The 22,745-nt window shown below is 39.9% G+C and overlaps 1 protein-coding gene across 1 annotated transcript in view; it reads right to left on the reverse strand.

Moving 5' to 3' along the window:
• LOC139458363 (follistatin-related protein 1-like) overlaps positions 1 to 22,550 on the reverse strand; it is a 51,314-nt gene extending 28,764 nt beyond the window's left edge. The window contains exons 1-3 of the mRNA XM_071239771.1: positions 22,411 to 22,550; positions 7,140 to 7,217; positions 6,694 to 6,709 (exon numbers count right to left, since the gene is read on the reverse strand). Of these exons, the coding sequence (XP_071095872.1) occupies positions 6,694 to 6,709; positions 7,140 to 7,217 (94 nt within the window). The 5' untranslated portion in view covers positions 22,411 to 22,550. The remainder of the gene's footprint in view (positions 1 to 6,693; positions 6,710 to 7,139; positions 7,218 to 22,410) is intronic.
• Between the last annotated feature and the right edge of the window lie 195 nt (positions 22,551 to 22,745).

Below are 22,745 nucleotides of genomic sequence, written 5' to 3' on the forward strand. Positions count from 1 at the left end.
GCTCCACTTGCCCACAACGATCTTAGTGCTAAGTCTGATTCCATACTCTGATATCATCCATCATGCTCCACTTGCACACAACGATCTTAGTGTTAAGTCTGATTCCATACTCTGATATCATCCATCACACTCCACTTGCACACAACGATCTTAGTGTTAAGTCTGATTCCATACTCTGATATCATCCATCATGCTCCACTTGCACACAACGATCTTAGTGCTAAGTCTGATTCCATACTCTGATATCATCCATCACGCTCCACTTGCCCACAATGATCTTAGTGCTAAGTCTGATTCCATACTCTGATATCATCCATCACGCTCCACTTGCACACAACGATCTTAGTGCTAAGTCTGATTCCATACTCTGATATCATCCATCACGCTCCACTTGCACACAACGATCTTAGTGTTAAGTCTGATTCCATACTCTGATATCATCCATCACACTCCACTTGCACACAACGATCTTAGTGCTAAGTCTGATTCCATACTCTGATATCATCCATCATGCTCCACTTGCACACAACGATCTTAGTGTTAAGTCTGATTCCATACTCTGATATCATCCATCATGCTCCACTTGCACACAATGATCTTAGTGCTAAGTCTGATTCCATACTCTGATATCATCCATCACGCTCCACTTGCACACAACGATCTTAGTGCTAAGTCTGATTCCATACTCTGATATCATCCATCACGCTCCACTTGCCCACAATGATCTTAGTGCTAAGTCTGATTCCATACTCTGATATCATCCATCACGCTCCACTTGCACACAACGATCTTAGTGCTAAGTCTGATTACAAACTCTGATATCATCCATCATGCTCCACTTGCACACAACGATCTTAGTGTTAAGTCTGATTCCATACTCTGATATCATCCATCATGCTCCACTTGCCCACAACGATCTTAGTGCTAAGTCTGATTCCATACTCTGATATCATCCATCACGCTCCACTTGCCCACAACGATCTTAGTGTTAAGTCTGATTCCATACTCTGATATCATCCATCACGCTCCACTTGCACACAACGATCTTAGTGCTAAGTCTGATTCCATACTCTGATATCATCCATCACGCTCCACTTGCCCACAACGATCTTAGTGTTAAGTCTGATTCCATACTCTGATATCATCCATCACGCTCCACTTGCCCACAACGATCTTAGTGCTAAGTCTGATTCCATACTCTGATATCATCCATCACGCTCCACTTGCACACAACGATCTTAGTGCTAAGTCTGATTACAAACTCTGATATCATCCATCATGCTCCACTTGCACACAACGATCTTAGTGTTAAGTCTGATTCCATACTCTGATATCATCCATCATGCTCCACTTGCCCACAACGATCTTAGTGCTAAGTCTGATTCCATACTCTGATATCATCCATCACGCTCCACTTGCCCACAACGATCTTAGTGTTAAGTCTGATTCCATACTCTGATATCATCCATCACGCTCCACTTGCACACAACGATCTTAGTGTTAAGTCTGATTCCATACTCTGATATCATCCATCACACTCCACTTGCCCACAACGATCTTAGTGTTAAGTCTGATTCCATACTCTGATATCATCCATCACGCTCCACTTGCACACAATGATCTTAGTGCTAAGTCTGATTCCATACTCTGATATCATCCATCACGCTCCACTTGCACACAACGATCTTAGTGTTAAGTCTGATTCCATACTCTGATATCATCCATCATGCTCCACTTGCACACAACGATCTTAGTGCTAAGTCTGATTCCATACTCTGATATCATCCATCATGCTCCACTTGCACACAACGATCTTAGTGCTAAGTCTGATTCCATACTCTGATATCATCCATCACGCTCCACTTGCACACAACGATCTTAGTGCTAAGTCTGATTCCATACTCTGATATCATCCATCACGCTCCACTTGCACACAACGATCTTAGTGCTAAGTCTGATTCCATACTCTGATATCATCCATCACGCTCCACTTGCCCACAACGATCTTAGTGTTAAGTCTGATTCCATACTCTGATATCATCCATCACGCTCCACTTGCACACAACGATCTTAGTGCTAAGTCTGATTCCATACTCTGATATCATCCATCACGCTCCACTTGCACACAACGATCTTAGTGCTAAGTCTGATTCCATACTCTGATATCATCCATCATGCTCCACTTGCCCACAACGATCTTAGTGCTAAGTCTGATTCCATACTCTGATATCATCCATCATGCTCCACTTGCCCACAACGATCTTAGTGTTAAGTCTGATTCCATACTCTGATATCATCCATCATGCTCCACTTGCACACAACGATCTTAGTGCTAAGTCTGATTCCATACTCTGATATCATCCATCATGCTCCACTTGCCCACAACGATCTTAGTGTTAAGTCTGATTCCATACTCTGATATCATCCATCATGCTCCACTTGCACACAACGATCTTAGTGCTAAGTCTGATTCCATACTCTGATATCATCCATCATGCTCCACTTGCACACAACGATCTTAGTGCTAAGTCTGATTCCATACTCTGATATCATCCATCATGCTCCACTTGCCCACAACGATCTTAGTGCTAAGTCTGATTACAAACTCTGATATCATCCATCATGCTCCACTTGCCCACAACGATCTTAGTGTTAAGTCTGATTCCATACTCTGATATCATCCATCACGCTCCACTTGCACACAACGATCTTAGTGCTAAGTCTGATTCCATACTCTGATATCATCCATCATGCTCCACTTGCACACAACGATCTTAGTGCTAAGTCTGATTCCATACTCTGATATCATCCATCATGCTCCACTTGCACACAACGATCTTAGTGCTAAGTCTGATTCCATACTCTGATATCATCCATCATGCTCCACTTGCACACAACGATCTTAGTGCTAAGTCTGATTCCATACTCTGATATCATCCATCATGCTCCACTTGCCCACAACGATCTTAGTGCTAAGTCTGATTCCATACTCTGATATCATCCATCACGCTCCACTTGCCCACAACGATCTTAGTGCTAAGTCTGATTCCATACTCTGATATCATCCATCATGCTCCACTTGCACACAACGATCTTAGTGCTAAGTCTGATTCCATACTCTGATATCATCCATCATGCTCCACTTGCCCACAACGATCTTAGTGCTAAGTCTGATTCCATACTCTGATATCATCCATCATGCTCCACTTGCACACAACGATCTTAGTGCTAAGTCTGATTCCATACTCTGATATCATCCATCATGCTCCACTTGCACACAACGATCTTAGTGCTAAGTCTGATTCCATACTCTGATATCATCCATCATGCTCCACTTGCACACAACGATCTTAGTGCTAAGTCTGATTCCATACTCTGATATCATCCATCATGCTCCACTTGCACACAACGATCTTAGTGCTAAGTCTGATTCCATACTCTGATATCATCCATCACGCTCCACTTGCACACAACGATCTTAGTGCTAAGTCTGATTCCATACTCTGATATCATCCATCATGCTCCACTTGCACACAACGATCTTAGTGCTAAGTCTGATTCCATACTCTGATATCATCCATCACGCTCCACTTGCACACAACGATCTTAGTGCTAAGTCTGATTCCATACTCTGATATCATCCATCATGCTCCACTTGCACACAACGATCTTAGTGCTAAGTCTGATTCCATACTCTGATATCATCCATCACGCTCCACTTGCACACAACGATCTTAGTGCTAAGTCTGATTCCATACTCTGATATCATCCATCATGCTCCACTTGCACACAACGATCTTAGTGTTAAGTCTGATTCCATACTCTGATATCATCCATCACGCTCCACTTGCACACAACGATCTTAGTGCTAAGTCTGATTCCATACTCTGATATCATCCATCATGCTCCACTTGCACACAACGATCTTAGTGTTAAGTCTGATTCCATACTCTGATATCATCCATCACGCTCCACTTGCACACAACGATCTTAGTGCTAAGTCTGATTCCATACTCTGATATCATCCATCATGCTCCACTTGCACACAACGATCTTAGTGTTAAGTCTGATTCCATACTCTGATATCATCCATCATGCTCCACTTGCACACAACGATCTTAGTGCTAAGTCTGATTCCATACTCTGATATCATCCATCATGCTCCACTTGCACACAACGATCTTAGTGCTAAGTCTGATTCCATACTCTGATATCATCCATCACGCTCCACTTGCACACAACGATCTTAGTGCTAAGTCTGATTCCATACTCTGATATCATCCATCATGCTCCACTTGCACACAACGATCTTAGTGCTAAGTCTGATTCCATACTCTGATATCATCCATCATGCTCCACTTGCACACAACGATCTTAGTGCTAAGTCTGATTCCATACTCTGATATCATCCATCATGCTCCACTTGCACACAACGATCTTAGTGCTAAGTCTGATTCCATACTCTGATATCATCCATCATGCTCCACTTGCACTGAAAAAATAATCGTAGTGGACAACTATTTTATATTCTTTGGTAGGGGAGATGAATTTGCTTCAGGTTTTATTATAAACTAGAGAAATGTAATAATTGTGTGATTGACAAAATTTGTTTGTCTCTACCTTACACAGCAAAAAAGTGATTAGTTTGAAGTGATGACCATAAATATGTTAATTTCTGTCTTCAAAAATAATCAATTTCCTACATCAGACAAATGGCTACAATGTGTGAAGCCCATTTCTGGTGTCCCCTGCCTTGATATTGTTGGAATATTGCTAAAAGCAACATAAACAATACTCACTCACTCACTCAAGGTGTTTAATGGATTATGAGGCCAGACTCGGTGACTTGGAAGATTACGTGTCATCATACTGCTCATACCAGACTCGAATATTTAGAGGTTTCCATAATGGAATGTGATGTTAAACAACGAACAAAAGAAGCAAGACAGCCATACAACAATGTTCTCTGTCTCCTAGCTCTAGACATAGCAGAAAGGCATTTGTGAATATTTGCCACAAAAATCATCTTATTTATAACAGGAACATACAAGGCCAGTTCAAAGGTATCCAAGGGTACACAAAGCATGTGATCTAGACTACAAGTTGTCAGGACTTCCATTTGTGGAGTGAGTGAGTATTTTAGTTTGCTGACACAGTGTGCTGGCGATTAGGTGCCTCACTCTGAGAGTCTGAGAGCCTGGGTTTGAATCCCCAATGGGACCTATTATGTCTCATTAAGCTGCCCCACATGAATCCTATCCTGGATAGTTGAGACTGATCAGTCTGACCATCGGAAACCCATAGAAAACCAGGCTCTAAACACTACACATCGATTTGGACTTCCTGAATAACAAACATGGTGTTTTCTTTCAAAATATTTGGTTTGAGTCTAGCTGTTGGTAAAATATGCAGTTGGAAAATCATGGACATGAGAAACATCATGATCATGGTAAAATTCATGATCATGAATTAATCAAAATGTGTCACTGATTTTCAGGATAATTGTTTTTGAATTCATATGCAATTTCATAAAGAAAAGCAGAGATCATTTCTAATATCTTTAGCTAATAGAATATATTGGGTTGTTCTGCCCCAGAATAATATAGTATTTCATAAATATATGTTTATATTTTTTTAAGGGGGGACAGACCCAGGTTAAGCAAGATGTATGTTTTTACCATTTAGCTGAATCCTACTAGTGCAGGTGCTGACAAACCTGATCATGATTAGGGGGAATAGTGAAATCAAACTGGTGGTACCTTGCTAAGGGAAGCAACTGTGCACAATTGTTTTGGCACCTCAGACCACAGTGAGTGAGTGAGTGAGTGAGTGAGTGAGTGAGTGATCCCAGACCTTCCGCTCTCCAGACATGCCTGAGGTCACTTTAGGTGAACTTTCTAATCAGCTAATCAGCATCTACAATCTCAGTAAGTGGACAAAGCATTCAAACAAGCACATCTGATTTCTGTGTCTCAAAAACTAACATAATTATGAGTTCTGACTGCAAAATATTAAAGCCTCACTTTTTCTATATATTTTTGTGGATATTTTATACATCCTGTCGTTTCCCAGAACCATGGCATACTCACCAAAAATATTAGTACTAGTGAGGATTTATTTGAGTTCTGTGTGGTTTTCTTTTGTTTTAAAGATCAACTTTTATAAATAAATTAAGCCAAATCATATTAGAAAACTAACATGTGATTGGCTCAAAATTATGTGCATCCTTCAATTAGATAGCTCCGTATTTACCAGATGCACCTTCCAGTGCGGTTCCTCATAACTTCATACAGAGAGTTATTGCACGGAAGTAACATATCTGACTTTACTGAGATTCATCTTGAATCTTTACTCTGTCCTTCCTGTCAGTATGGCCAATTAGAAGTAGGTCTGGAGCCTGACAAGGCTTGATTTCAGCGTTGTTTTGACATGTGTGTGCTGGTAGAACTACTCTAGATACTTGAAACACTCTGCTCCATGTCCTTGCTGCCTACTTCACCTTGCATTTGATGTTGAACTGTCTGAGTCTAGGAACATTCAGTTTCTTTATTTGAGTAATACAAACTACAAACTCCAGCAGCCATGCTGAATTCATGTCTGTGGATCCATAGCCTGCTAATCACTGCTGACAGTCAAATGAAACTATTCCACAAACCACAATCTGGGGAGGATAGAATAGTCGGTCGTACTTACTTTTCTGGCCACCTGTCTGAAATATAAATTAAAACATTTAAATTTTAAATTTTAAAAATACATTTAAATTTTAAATTTTAAAAATACATTTAAATTTTAAATTTTAGATATACATTTGAATTTTAAATTTTTAAAATTTCAACGTATTGAAAACATAAAATCGTTATTCTGGATGAAGTTGGCAACCATTTGATATTATGGAAGAGGAAACCTTTTGTATATCATAAAACTCTGACTGAACACATATTCTGTCCCACACAGAAATCCCCAGAATACAAAACGGTTGGTCACTTATATGACCAAGTATGCAGGCTGAGATTTTGTTGTGTACAGTCATGACCGATGTACTGGACTTGAATTCACAGCGCATATTATGAATAATTATGATCATGATTATAATATCAATCTTGAATTTGTAAACAATATCCACCACAAACAGCCCTTACTTTCTTGTCTCCTTCCGATGACTGAATACTAAGGGCCAGCACCAGCACCACAAGCATGAACACCAAACAGTCCCTCATCTGAAACCAAACCACACCTACAGGTGAGCTAACACGCATCATTACACAATTCACTTGGAGTTGCTTGAGAACAAATGTGCAGGAAAATGCTAAAAATCCCAATAGTATATAACAACACAACATGATTACCATCTTCATGAGGCAAGGGACTTAACTGACTGTAAGGGTCCAGTTTCCACCTTTGCCGAACTAGGCTAAAATTATGGTTGGTTGGTTGGTTGGTTGGTTGGTTGGGTAGGGTTGTTGTTTAACGCCGCACTCAGCAATATTCCAGCTATATGATGGCTGTCTGTAAATAATCGAGTCTGGACCAGACAATCCAGTGATTGACATCATGAGCATCGACCCACGCAATTGGGATACGATGACATGTATCGACCAAGTCAACAAGCCTGACCACCCGATCCCGTTAGTCGCCTCTTACAACAAGCATAGTCAAGGGTTGGGTTGCTGAAGACCTATTCTAACCTGGATCTTCACGGGTCTATCACTGTTGTGAGTTTATGTGACTTAATACACAGATTGGGCAGCACATGAACAGATACGAATTTGTAGTCTCGAGGAATACCCTGAGAATGTCTGGATGAATTCCCTGAGAGTATCTAGATTAATTCTCAGAGAATGTCTAGATTAATTCCCTGAAAGTATCTAGCTTAATTCCCTGAGAATGTCTAGATTAATTCCCTGAGAATGTCTAGATGAATTCCCTGAGAATGTCTAGATTAAATTCCTGAGAATATCTAGATTAATTTCCTGAGAATGTCCAGATGAATTCCCTGAGAATGTCTAGATTAATTCCCTGAGAATGTCTAGATTAATTCCCTGAGAATGTCAAGATAAATTCCCTGAGAGTATCTAGATTAATTCCCTGAGAATGTCTAGATGAATTCCCTGAGAATGTCTAGATGAATTCCCTGAGAATGTCTAGATTAATTCCATGAGAATGTCTAGATGAATTCCCTGAGAATGTCTAGATGAATTCCCTGAGACTGTCTAGATTAATTCCCAGAGAATGTCTAGATGAATTCCCTGAGAATGTCTAGATGAATTCCCAGAGAATGTCTAGATGAATTCCCTGAGAATGTCTAGATGAACTGCCAGAGAATGTTCTCAGGCAATTCATCTAGACATTCTCAAGGAATTATTAAATTCCATGAGAATGTCTTGATTACTTCTCTCAGAATGTCTAAATAACCTCCCTGCACAATGCCTGGGATTTGATATGTTTTCTCAGGGGTTTAAACATATTCATGACACTCAAAATTCCCCAAATATGCAGAAACGTAGTTCCTAATAGCATATTGCAAAATAAGTTTGACTTGGTAACCTCACATGGTGATTTTCATGCTGCACTATCTTAGCATGCTACAAGTTGGACTTGACTTGCATTACTTTAAATCTTCTGTGACATCATCATAGTCAGGAACAATGCAGAGCTGTAGAGCAGCTGCATATCTGCGTAAAATATGCATTAAATAAATTGAAATGCACTGACAAATCAAATCCCTAGCAGATCAAAACTGCAACAAAAACGATATTGAAATAATGAAATGAAATGAAATTCAAAATAAATTTAATGAAATGAGTACGTTTCAGCTGATTGCGAAACTAATTTAATGACAGTTACATTCGGTAATACATATGCATAATACTATAATGATTTAGAAGGATTGTTACAAAACATGTTTTCAACTTAAAATACCCAAATTTAAAGAAACTCGTGGGTAAAAAATGTTGAATACCAACTAAAATTTCTTGATACCCAATAAAAATCAAACCCAAGCGTATAATACCCAGATAACCAAAATCTTATCTGGAGCTCGGCGATGGATGATATTATTCTCCGGCTCATGGTATTAAACCTAACGCAGGACACATCAAACCACATGTACCCCTCCTGATACTGCTACAACGAATTTATCTTACCAGCATGTTCTAATGTGACATTATAAATGGATTCAAATAAATTCTAAATTGATAGAAAACAGCAATTTGATTAAGCTGGGGTTATCATGTGCTATATGTCACGTGACTTTCATTGACAAGGAAAGAACGTGCAGCTTTCTGCTTTGAAGCGAGGTATGAGGGATTCAGAAATTCATGTGCAGCCTGTCTTGTTCATTGTCGGCTATAAGGGATTTATTCTCCCGCTGAGAAATTTATTTCCCTCCTAGGCGGGATACATCATATTTTATCAAGATCACATGAACCAATCAGATCTCATCATTTCTGACATGGAGTTATGATAACATCATATATTAATGGCAGCAAAGCATTATATATGTCATGTTGCTGACAACTACCATATATTACACTCAAAATACTCCAAATGAATAAAAAACTGCTTTTCCTAACATTAACTTGGCATATGAAGTGCATTTGAGCCTTGAAATATCTTTGACATCAGTGTCTTCAATATTCCGAATATCCATTCCAGACTATGTGGGCCCAATCGCTGTACAAAACTCTCATGGGTCTTTAATAGGCGTGATTAATCTTGGAATCATAGGGGGCACGGGTGGCTCAGTCGTCTAAGGTGCCACGATTCGCTATGCAGAGTTGCAACCCTTCGGCACGCCAGAAACCTATGATTGTGGGTTTGAATCTGATTATGTTTCTAGGCCTGTCAGCACCATACCTGTGCTCGTGGGTTTCACCGAAGTGGTAAACGTTTGAGACCTGCATCACTTTGGGCTTTCCTCCCACCTGAGGCTGGAATCATGTTCAAAGCAGCTTTAAACCCAACCCACCCACTCACTCACTCACTCACTCACTCACTCACTCACTCACTCACACTCACTCACTCACTCACTCACACTCACTCACTCACTCACTCACTTGGAATCATAACAATTACAATAGCTTTTAGGTGTTTTAACGTAACAGAGCTCGATCCAAAGAACCAGATCTAAGTTGCACTAAGTGCACGTTGACATGGAAGTTGAGTTCCACCTGACAAAACCAGGTTAAACTCTGGTCCGATACATTTATCTAAAAATATAAAATCTCAGTTGTTTGATGACTATGTCAGGATTTTTCATATAGTAAGTACTTGGTGTTACCGTATTTATGTGGTTATGCCATCAATTAATATCATACATTTTCTATTTTCATATTTTAGAGTTTATCAACTTGGCCATATGCATTTCCCTTAGGATATTAGTCTTATCTCTTCTTATCTCATCTTAATGGCAACCATCACATCATCCATATTTACTTTGATACATATCATAACATGACAAAATAGTCAACTTCAGTGATAGATGAAGCAACAGTCCAGTACATATACTCACCGTTTGATGGCGTCAAGCTCAAGAAAGCATGACAATTTACACATAACACTGGGATTAGTCATATGTTATGGTAAATGAAGCTGTGCGACTAACGGGATCGGGTGGTCAGGCTTGCTGACTTGGTTGATGACTATCATCGTATCCCAAATTCATGGATCAATGCTTATGATGTCAATCACTGGATTGTGTGGTCAACACTTGATTATTTACAGACCGCCGTCATATAGCTGTAATATTGCAGAGTGCGGCGTTAAACAACAAATAAAGAAAGAAAAGAAAAGAAAAGAGTGTGTTTAAAGATTGATGTCATGTAGAAAAATAAGGTTTAGTCAAGTTTTTCACATTCACTTGGTGCAAGTCGACACAAATATTAGATTACATTTTTCAATAATAGGTTGCACTTGTGCATGTTAAATATAGCTCAATTGAGACCTGCTTAAGCACAGTTAATATAAGTAGCACCATATGTTCCAGTGATCCTTGCAAACTAAAAGCAAGACTGGTGCCACAGCTGTAACATGTTATACACTGGTACAACATCAGGCTCTACATAATCCGCCACTTTACAGCTACTAGTCAAAAGTCTGCAAATTTCTTCTTGTGAGATACTATACTAACCTAAACAGTAAGACCAAAGTCTACTGAAAACAATGCCAATACATGTATATAAGTTCAAGCCACAGACTGCACATAATCTTGGAGTGGTCATTGTAGTGAGTGAGTGAGTGAGTGAGTGAGTGAGTGAGTGAGTGAGTGAGTTTGGTTAAATGCCTCTTTCATCAGTATTCCAGTTACATCACGGCGTGTCAGCTTAATTTGGGAGGAAAGCCCGAAATGATGCAGGTCTCGGGCGTTTACCACTTTGGTGAAACCCACAACCATGGGTATGGTGCTGACAAACCTAGAAACATAATCGGGGCGAACCTGGGATTCGAACCCACGACCATAGGTTTCTGGCGTGCTCAAAGGATGCAACTCTGCACAGCGAATCACGGCGCCTTAGACGACTGGGCCACCCGTGCTCCTAGTGGTCACTAAAAGGCAGCAGAGCATAAGTTTGTAATTTCACATGCATACATTTGTTTGTTTCTTGTTTAACGCCTCACTCTGCAGATATATGTTGAAAACCTGTAAATAGTGAAATCTGGATCAGACAATCCAGTGATTGACATCATGAGCAATGCTCCACACCATCAGGGTACAATGACAAGTCACTGAGTCAGACCACCCGATCCATTTGGTTGCCTCTTTTTCTACCGGCATAAGATGCTGGGGACTATTCTAACCTGGAATCCCTTACAGGGCTATAATCTACATGATCATAGCTATGTTGAAACTAAATTCCTGCAGCAACATCAGTTACTGAGTTCCTAAACTGTGGCAGGAATTTTAAAATGCAAGGTGCAATATGCTCTCAAAGACCTATGGTTACATCATGTTTGGTTAAATGATGCACTAAAAGGTGCACATGTGCATCAAGGCGTCGCCCGGTTCCGCTGGCTGTTTTGTTAAACAGGTATATTGCTCCCATATACTTCCGAAGACTCTGGGGACTTGTTTACAAACAGTGCAATAAATTCACATTATACAAGCTCCCTACCATTCCTGCAGTGCAGTGCAGGGCATTGCGTCTACAATCTCATGGTGCTGGCGCTGTGCCTGTTTTCACACAAACTTCACAACACATGCCACGACATTATCTCACCCTTGCTGGGCAGGCTATATAAAGACTGTGATGGAGATAGGGATGGGGCAACAGGCAGCAACATTACATCTGCATCTCTGCAATATTAAGGCCATTTTCAAAGCAATAATTATAATACATCACTGACGTATTATATTATATGAAAGACCTACATCATCAACATCACAATAATGTTACATATGTATAACAGCAATATTACATATGCATAACAGCAATATTACCTCTTTAACACAATAGTATATCATATGTGTAACAGCCATATTAAATATGTATTACAGCAATATTACATATATAACAGCAATACTACATATATATAACAGCAATATTGCATATGTATAACAGCAATATTACATATATATAACAGCAATATTACATACCGGTATGTATAACAGCAATATTTCAGTTTTATGACAGCCACAAAGTGATGTAAGATGAAAAAACATAGATAACCAAGATATTTCACTTTATTATCCCTGAGGGAGTTGTTTTTTCATTCTTGGATCTATCAAGGAATCAAATCTAAGTTCCCTTGGCAGGCAAATTACAAACAAATGTTAATGAGAACAAATTGGGAGTTGTTTAAACTCTTTAATATTTTAATTCAGGTCTGTATGCAATAAAGTAAAATGAAGTCACTTCCTCGTTATTGGTTCTTTTATCTGTGAAATACAAGTCACATCAAAACCATCACAACTTCCCTCCAGTGACAGATTGTATGAGATGTGTCCCTCGCTGTTAGACTTCAATGTCACACAATCAACCAAATCACAGCCGCACCACAGAATGGTCGCCTCTTACAAGAAGCATATTTATTGGAAATCCTCAAAGAGTTGTATGAAGTCTGATGTGAATACAAAGCTTCAAGACATATTGAGCGGTTTATGAGTTAAACTCTGGAAACAAACCCCACACTCATATGACCTTAAGTCCGACTTGTTGCCTTGGAAACACAAAATGGCAAAAGGCACAAGTGAAGCATTTGCCTGATGAGAATCCAATTTTTCATCAAGAATATTGAACAGTTTATGAGTTCTGATCCGTAACAGAAATGTGACGGATGGACGGACAGAACCTGTTACTATACTCTCCCCAAAACTTTAGACAGGGGGTAATTACTTGGGGTGAAACGATACAGCTAGGTCACGATACAATACGATACATATGGTGATACACATATTTAAGTCAAATTGCGAGGAAACCTCTTGACTATAAATATACAGAGCATGTTCTAAAGGAAAAGCTAGCTGTAGACACTTGCTTGTAGCTGCTATTTTTAGCAGCGAACTTGGAAAGCTAATTTCAATACATTTTGTAATATCTGACTGACAAAATTCCTGGAGGTCATTAAACGAGTAGTAAGTAATATATTTTAGCATGTATATCGTCTTGTATCGATACAGAAGAAAACGTATCGTGTATCGTATCATTGCATGAAAACTTATCGTTATCGTCTCACCTCTAGGAAATTACGAATGGAGGCAAAACACATCCTCTCCAAGTGCCAGTGGAAACAGTGAGTGAGTGAGTGAGTGAGTTTGGTTTTACGCCGCTTTTAGCAATATTCCAGCAATATCACGGCGGGGACACCAGAAATGGGCTTCACACATTGTACCCATGTCCGGAATCGAACCCGGGTCTTTGGCGTGACGAGCGAACGCTTTAACCACTAGGCTACCCGACCGCCCCCCTAGTGGAAACAGATGGGTGTGGATGTTGGAATCATGAAACTTGAAGAATGAGGACAAATCTCACAAAGTCTGTCCAAACATTGATTGTATTTTTTACCCTACACTCAATGTTTGGACAATCTTTGTCAGATTTTTCTTCTCTCAGTCATAAAGTTGCAATTCAAAGAAAAAAATCCCCATCCATAACAAGAATAAGGCATCCCAGATAGTAAGTGTAATCATATCGGCTGTTGATGCAGTGGTCACACTGGGACCACTGCTGTACTGCCGATCGTGGACCTGCCACTAGATGGACCTGGGGACACCCCCAGGTCGGTTGACCAGCTGAGCCAGGAATCACAGTCAAACAGTCTTTTATCCAATCATCTGTTCCACATGAGCTGTTTTTTAACGTGATGATATTCCCCTACTATAACACAAAGCAGGCTATGCCCTTTTGAGGCGTATGCACAATGATTGCATCTGCAAATGTTTGTGCATATGCCCTGACCGGAAGGTTTCTGCTGCAACCTGATGTACTTATAAAATATCGCCACGGTTACAGAGTGCAAGAATCTGACCTTTACCTTCAACATAAGGTCAGCAGACAGAAAATATGGACCCCAAAATAAACTGATATAATACATAATTCTATCAGGGAAACTATGAGCGTTAAAGAACCCTCAAGTCTCTCACATAAGCTGAGAAGGGGATGTGTATAGGCTGCAAGAGCTGAGAAGGGGATGTGTATAGGCTGCTAGAGCTGAGAAGGGGATGGGTATAGGCTGCTAGAGCTGAGAAGGGCATGAGTATTGGCTGCTAGAGCTGAGAGGGGATGGGTATAGGCTGCTAGAGCTGAGAGGGGATGTGTATAGGCTGCTAGAGCTGAGAGGGGATGTGTATAGGCTGCTAGAGCTGAGAAGGGGATGGGTATAGGCTGCTAGAGCTGGGAGGGGATGTGTATAGGCTGCTAGAGCTGAGAGGGGATGTGTATAGGCTGCTAGAGCTGAGAGGGGATGTGTATAGGCTGCTACAGCTGAGAAGGGGATGGGTGTAGGCTGCTAGAGCTGAGAGGGGATGTGTATAGGCTGCTAGAGCTGAGAGGGGATGTGTATAGGCTGCTAGAGCTGAGAGGGGATGGGTATAGGCTGCTAGAGCTGAGAAGGGGATGGGTATAGGCTGCTAGAGCTGAGAGGGGATGTGTATAGGCTGCTACAGCTGAGAAGGGGATGGGTGTAGGCTGCTAGAGCTGAGAGGGGATGTGTATAGGCTGCTAGAGCTGAGAGGGGATGTGTATTGGCTGCTAGAGCTGAGAAGGGGATGTGTATAGGCTGGTAGAGCTGAGAAGGGATGGGTATAGGCTGCTAGAGCTGAGAGGGGATGTGTATAGGCTGCTACAGCTGAGAAGGGGATGGGTGTAGGCTGCTAGAGCTGAGAGGAGATGTGTATAGGCTGCTAGAGCTGAGAGGGGATGTGTATAGGCTGCTAGAGCTGAGAAGGGGATGTGTATAGGCTGCTAGAGCTGAGAGGGGATGTGTATTGGCTGCTAGAGCTGAGAAGGGGATGTGTATAGGCTGGTAGAGCTGAGAAGGGATGGGTATAGGCTGCTAGAGCTGAGAGGGGATGTGTATAGGCTGCTAGAGCTGAGAGGGGATGTGTATAGGCTGCTACAGCTGAGAAGGGGATGGGTGTAGGCTGCTAGAGCTGAGAGGGGATGTGTATAGGCTGCTAGAGCTGAGAGGGGATGTGTATAGGCTGCTAGAGCTGAGAGGGGATGGGTATAGGCTGCTAGAGCTGAGAGGGGATGTGTATAGGCTGCTACAGCTGAGAAGGGGATGGTTGTAGGCTGCTAGAGCTGAGAGGGGATGTGTATAGGCTGCTAGAGCTGAGAGGGGATGTGTATTGGCTGCTAGAGCTGAGAAGGGGATGTGTATAGGCTGGTAGAGCTGAGAAGGGATGGGTATAGGCTGCTAGAGCTGAGAGGGGATGTGTATAGGCTGCTAGAGCTGAGAAGGGGATGTGTATAGGCTGCTAGAGCTGAGAAGGGGATGTGTATAGGCTGCTAGAGCTGAGAAGGGGATGGGTATAGGCTGCTAGAGCTGAGAAGGGGATGTGTATTGGCTGCTACAGCTGAGGAGATGGCTATAGGCTGCTAGAGCTGAGAAGGGGATGGGTGTAGGCTGCTAGAGATGGGTATGGAACGAGTATGACTGTTTTATTTGACATATGCCCTGGGGTCTGTGCAAGGGACTAGTAAGGTCAGCTGCCCATATGTAGCATGTATTGTGTCTGACACCAGGCCAACAATTACATGTATCATTATTATCTCTGACATTTAAGTCTTCATCACAGTTCAACAGTGCTTACAATGACAAACTGGGACAAAAGTCGTGATTGAGTGATGCACATGAGAAACTAGCCCAGGCTTTGAAATTCCTCGTACTAGAGTAAAATAGTAAATCAGTCCCTGACGAATTCTACATTAATATTATCAAAAGTCTGTTGCTAAAATTGCAACATTTTGCGGTAAAAACATTACCATTTCCACCACCAAAATTAATACAAAATCCAAACCCTTAACAAAATAATTCTAAAAAAATGTCATCATACACAGTTATCAGTACATAAATGAGTGATTGAGTTGGGTTTAACGCCGCTTTTAACAATATTCCAGTTATATCGCAGCGTGTCAGCTTAATGTGGGGGGAAAGCCCGAAGTGATGCAGGTCTCAGAAGTTTACCACTTCGGTGAAACCCACAAGCATGGGTATGGTGCTGACAAACCTCAGTACATAAGACATAAAACTACGCAAATAAATATGCATAGTGTCGCTGATATTTATTAGTGCTCAGATGTACAGGTAGTTTATATAGGCATAATACCACAAGAACATTTTAAAGTGAGAATTATTTATTTCAAATTTCATCATATTGCAGGATTCATATTTTGTGTAACTGAAACATATGTCAAATGTTTGGGCATCATTTGTGTGCAACTCGCTTCAGCTTGAAAATAATGAAAATTAGCGTATTCTGTGATTTTTCTGCAATTCTGCGGCGAGTTACATTTTCTGCAAGTCGCGGAATTGCAGAATTCATCTGGGACTGAGTAATTGCACAGCCAAAATAAAACACAAAAATACTGTGTGATGATGTTTATCATATTGGGCATGTAATCAATGAACTTTCACACAACTTGAAGCTGCTAATGCTACTGTTGAAGCCATCAGACAGGTTAGTCCTTAGGCCTGCATTCGACTCAAACCCATTTGACATATAAACATGTAACTTGCAACAACTGCTTACCAATAAGACTCTGCTGATCATTTTTATTAAATATGATATGCATAAAGTAGTTTAATATGTACGTCTAAACAAAATCCTAAATGTTATAAAAGTATCGGCCACATTTCTCGGCACACAATCCCCTAAAATAGACATTGTTTACTTGAGGCTTTATGTTGAGTGTTTGATAATAATGTGTTTTTTCTATTAGGACATTGGTTCATTTGTCCTTTCTGTGATAAAACCAAAAGAAATTGAAATTCCCCACTCTGTTTACAGCACCTTGTGGTAAAATTCATCCACCAGGGAGGGGGCAGTTTGATAACAGCTCAGCAACCCAATGTTGACTGGACAAAAACGTGGGTGATAGACACATGAATACACTTAATGCACATATGATCTATGACATCAATTAAAATCTGTCAATTCAGAAATTGAAAAGGTTATAATAAGAAGTGGAAAGGGGCACGTTCCTAAATTATAACCTAAAATGTTTAGTTCTTATTTTCTAGCTCTTGTTTCTGGAGAATAATACCTGTGCTGTAGGTTTTACAATGAGGTGAAATGCCTGTTATACAGTACTAAGTCCACTGTGATACCATGCTGCAGTTTAACATTGATTGATACCCCACCCAGATACATGAACCTACCTAATGGCACTATTGTTTTAACATGTTTAGATCAGAAGGTCCGGAGTCCGAATCTTATCACAGGACTCGCTACATTGGCCCCCAAAATGGGGCTGAGCAGATTCATATCAAACTTGAGCAAAATAAGTCTCAGTACCCTACTTATCCCCAAAGATCTTGGCTAGAATAGGTCTTCAGTAACCCTGATGATGCTTGCACTTACACGCGACTTATGGGATCGGGTGGTCAGGCTCACTGACTTGGTTGATGCATGTCATATCCCAATCGCACAGAAAGATGCTCATGATGTCAATCACTTGATTGTCTGGTCCAGACTCAATTATTTACAGACAGCCGTCATAGAGCTTGAATAATTTGCTGAGTGTGGCATTAAACTTTTTCCTGAAAAACTTTCCATAAGTTAACAAATACTAACGTATCATTGAGGTTAGCTATCACTGTCATAATAAGAAACAGGTTGTCTGTTCAGCACAAGTCATGTGATGTTTTTTTTAATATTGATATCTGTCCAGGTAAGCCATCTCATGTGTATTTAATGCTTAGAAATTAATAATGAACACCATTTTGCTTCCAGTATAAAAGTACCATGTGAATGTGATGCAGCTATCATAGCTATTGCTGTCAAAAACTAAAACACAGTATGTTTTGTCTGGTACCCCCTTGTAATGGTGTAACATAATGCAAATCTTCACTGAATGACTGCAGAATTATGCAGGTAGGCTAGAAGTAAAATAAGGTCTGGTATTTGAATCTTAAGTTGTGCAGAGTGTCAACAATGTTAAAATGAGCATTTTGTAACCTGAAGCTTGTTGAGCCCAGGCCAAGAACATCATGAATCATACCACTTGTTTTCAGTTCAGGTTAACTTTAATAACTTTCCCTGAAGGAAACTCACTTTCTTACATCAGTTCAGTCTCCGTACAAAGCTATTGTTTTCAGGTTCCCTGAAGCCTGTGAATGTGAAATTGTTAGCTGTTCAATTTCATCAATGAGAATGCTTACTTGATTGTATTTCAGTGCATACAATTCACCATACTTGTAACCACGGAAACTTGAACATTTGATCCCTGTATCATTCAGAAAAACCATGACATTTATCATGTTAATACATTATGTAGACAGATTTTAGGTTTGACAGTTGTAAAAATATTGATTTATCTACAGTGTAGCCTCATTTCAACCTTTAACACATTGTGTATCAACCAGTATAATAGTTATACAAAAAATACTTTAATTCTCTTTTTCATTAAAAATTCAAAATACAAAACCTTATCATAACAAGAATAATTCATTCTTTTTAAAAAATAATATCTTGGTCAACACATAAAACACTCAATTATGGCCTGGAGGTCAGGGATGTATCTAGACTTGCTCAGAGGCCAGTATTCAGCCCCAAGTCCCCAGCAAATGTCAGTAAAAACGCCCAAATTGGAATTAAAACATTCCCAACTAATGATACTATATAGTGAACAAAACGGTTAGGGATCATGAAACAAGTTTCTCAGGGGCCAGTATTTGGCCCCAATGCTGCAGCAAATGTCATTAAGAATCCCCAAATATTACAAAATCTTGACAATATATAGTGAACAAAAACATTAGAGAACATGAAATATTTTTTGATACCGTACATGTTTAAAGAAACTCAGTCTTCACTACAAAACATGCCAAACAACCGTGAAGATCCGGGGTAGAATAGGTCTTCAGCAACCCATGCTTGCCGTAAAAGCCCCCTGTGCTTGTCGTAAGAGGCGACTAATGGGATCTGGAGATCATGCTCGCTGACTTGGTTGATTCATGTCATTGTATCCCAATTGCGTGGATTGATGCTCATGTGATCAATCACTCGATTTTCTGGTCAAGATTTGATTTTTTTCAGACCGCCGTCATATACCTGGAATATTGCTGAGTGTGATGGTAAACAACAAACAAACCAACACTACAAAACAATATCCAGAAATATTCATGATCCCTAATATAACTTTTGTTGTTCAGCAATGTGATGGCTTGGCCAGTGTCACTGATAGCAGGACAAATACAGACCAACCGGCTAGAATACTTAGTTCAACATAATTGAATGTAAGGCCACACGTGTTTTTTCACTTGCTAAGGAATCGCCAGCTAGTAAATTTTGTTCAAATGGAAAAACACAATTCAGAATTTGCTCATTTTTTTCATACCACCGATCGGCTGACAGCATACTGCACCCAAAAATATCTTCTGAACATGGACTCGTTGACATATATTAAACATGACAATCAAATAAAGTCTGTTGTTTTTCCTGAAATTGATAGGATGCATCTATAGATGCACAACAGTGTGCCGCTAGATTCCTCAGGTTTGCATTGCTTAAACTAACAGCTACGTTGCAGGCTCTCCTCCATTAAACCATTTTTTATTTTTTATACCAGCCGACCTATAGTGGAGCAGAAAAAGAAAAAGAATTGCGTTTCGGTATAGATCCTTATACGGCTCTCCTTGTTGGACAAAGGGATAAGGATCCATACCAAAACTTCATTACAGTTCATTCATTCACATAATGAACATCATCACAAGGTGTTTTTATTATACAAAGCATGATTTCTACAATGTTCTAACGACCGCCTCCGTTGTCTAGTGGTAGAGCGTCCGACCAGAGGGCGGAAGGTCCAGGGTTCGATCCCCGACCGTATCATATCAAAAGATGTCAAAAGATGGTACTTGTTGTTACCCTGTCTGGCTATCGGGATTAAGGGGCTAAAAAAAGGACTGGTCGGTTCGGAGTCAGTATACTGTGTCTGAGTGGGGTATTCATGTTAAACTGCTGCATGGTATCTCAGTGGGCTAGCACTATAAATCGGCATCAGTCGGGACTGGTACAAGCAGCCACACACACACATGTGCATGCACGTAGCAATATAAGTTCAATAAGCTTGGACGTGATGTAAAACCCATTTCACCTCACCTCACCTGCAATGTTCTAAGTAGAGGTGTAATGATACAGTGGGGCTGCGATATGCTACATATCCCGCTACTATAGATGCAATACAATTTGTATCCCGATACAGTACTTTTATTTCACAAGTTCAAAATCTTTTATTTTGGATAAAGAGGACAAATCATGAAATACCAGAGTATCTACAACAGCTGGTGGTTGAACAGTTTCTGTAATTATTCACATGTTTTTACACCAATACAACTTGTATTGAAATGCATCATATGTGTCGTGATGCAGGGGTCGTAAATCGATGCACTGTATCGTGGGCGACACAATACCGTATCGACGTATGGTTACACCACTCGTTCTTCATGTACCCTTACAGTCTTAAGGCATTGGTATCTTATATTAACCCATGATTTTATGAATTTAACTTAATCTTAACCACACTGTCAGCCCATTAATATTAGGAATTGCAAGTTTTATATTATCTCGAAGGTAAGGTTTCAGAGTATGGCTAGTAAGCAAGACACCAATACAACTGACTTTGGCAATGGAACCTGATATTTTAGTTCATAAATAGGAGAGATGATATATTTATTTTTTAACCATCATTTGGTTCTAAATACAGTCAAACACCATTGTGTAGGGACCTACATAAATACTTTGAGTTATACAATGTTCGACATAACCGAAAATAATAAATAAAGAGGAATATGCAGGGACCTTGATTTTATTTCGAGACACCAAAAGTTCGACACATCAAAGTCCAACACAATGGTGTTTGACTGTACCAATATTCTATAAGTTGGGGGTAATGATTAGAAGATCCATAATAGCGTTTTGGTATTAGAACTGAATATTACAGTTTGTTTTAGCCTCCTTTAGAGAAAGGGTTTGAACAAGCATTTCACTTTCAGTAAGATGGATAATCAATGATTGACATTTCTCTGCCAAATTGGGTACCAGGTTATATAAGGCACTTAATGATGCCTGTTGAAAATTTCATTAATCAGTGGAAAATCTGATTTCTAGCATGAAGCTGAATGATTAATACTGGTTGTATTGATTCTTTAGTGCATCAAATCAACAAGATGCATTGCACCTGATAGATTTATCATCGCTTATGTAAAAATGATAATTAGATGCCATCTGTGCTAGATTCATAAATAAATCTAAATATGAATATTACATTAGACTACAAGAATATTCAACTCTTTGGTATCAAAGTAATTGTTCATAAATTTAGAAAAAAACATATACATATGTCACAAACATAATAATCATCTTGAGGACTGAAGATATTTGTAACATGAAAGAACAAGTATTTGTTTTCTAATAATCAATGAAAATATGGAATGAAAGCCTTGGAATCATATGCCAAATTCAGTTTTATGAACATTATTTCTATCTTGAAGATATATCAAACCCCCAAAGTATCTTATAACGAGTGGACGATGACAAGACGATAATATACGCAGTGTCACAGAGCATCACTGTTGGGGATGTGAAAACACTGCAAACGAAATTCCTGACCGTTGACAGTGACAGTTTTCACTGTTTATAGCATAAGGTTATACGGTGTTTCTACTAAAGGCGTTAAGAAGAGAGTTTTGTTTATAAACGCAACACTTACGAAATTGATTGAAAACAATACCACAGAACAAACACAACCTTACCGTGAAATAAATCCAACAGACGTCCTCAGCGGTGCAGTTCTGACTTATCCACAATATGCAGCGTGCACAGTGTAATCAATCAGTGACTCGACTACTGTTAGTTTCAGCGGCCGACACAACTTTCTAGACGGCTGTTACGTACTCCACCCTTGTTTGGTATAAAGTTTCACTTGCGATGTCAGAGTGTTCCTGACTGCTGAAGTCGGTTTAATATGTTGATGTGTGTTTTAGTCAGTTACTAGTAAGATTCGACAGTTTGTATAAAAGTTTAATGGATATTGTTTAAAGGTACAGAATACAATAGGGAGGGTAAAGGAATGGCCAGTTGTTTGTTG

This window comes from Haliotis cracherodii, unplaced genomic scaffold, assembly GCF_022045235.1.
Source record: "Haliotis cracherodii isolate W230 unplaced genomic scaffold, xgHalCrac1.p SCAF_12, whole genome shotgun sequence".
Classification (NCBI taxonomy): domain Eukaryota; kingdom Metazoa; phylum Mollusca; class Gastropoda; order Lepetellida; family Haliotidae; genus Haliotis; species Haliotis cracherodii.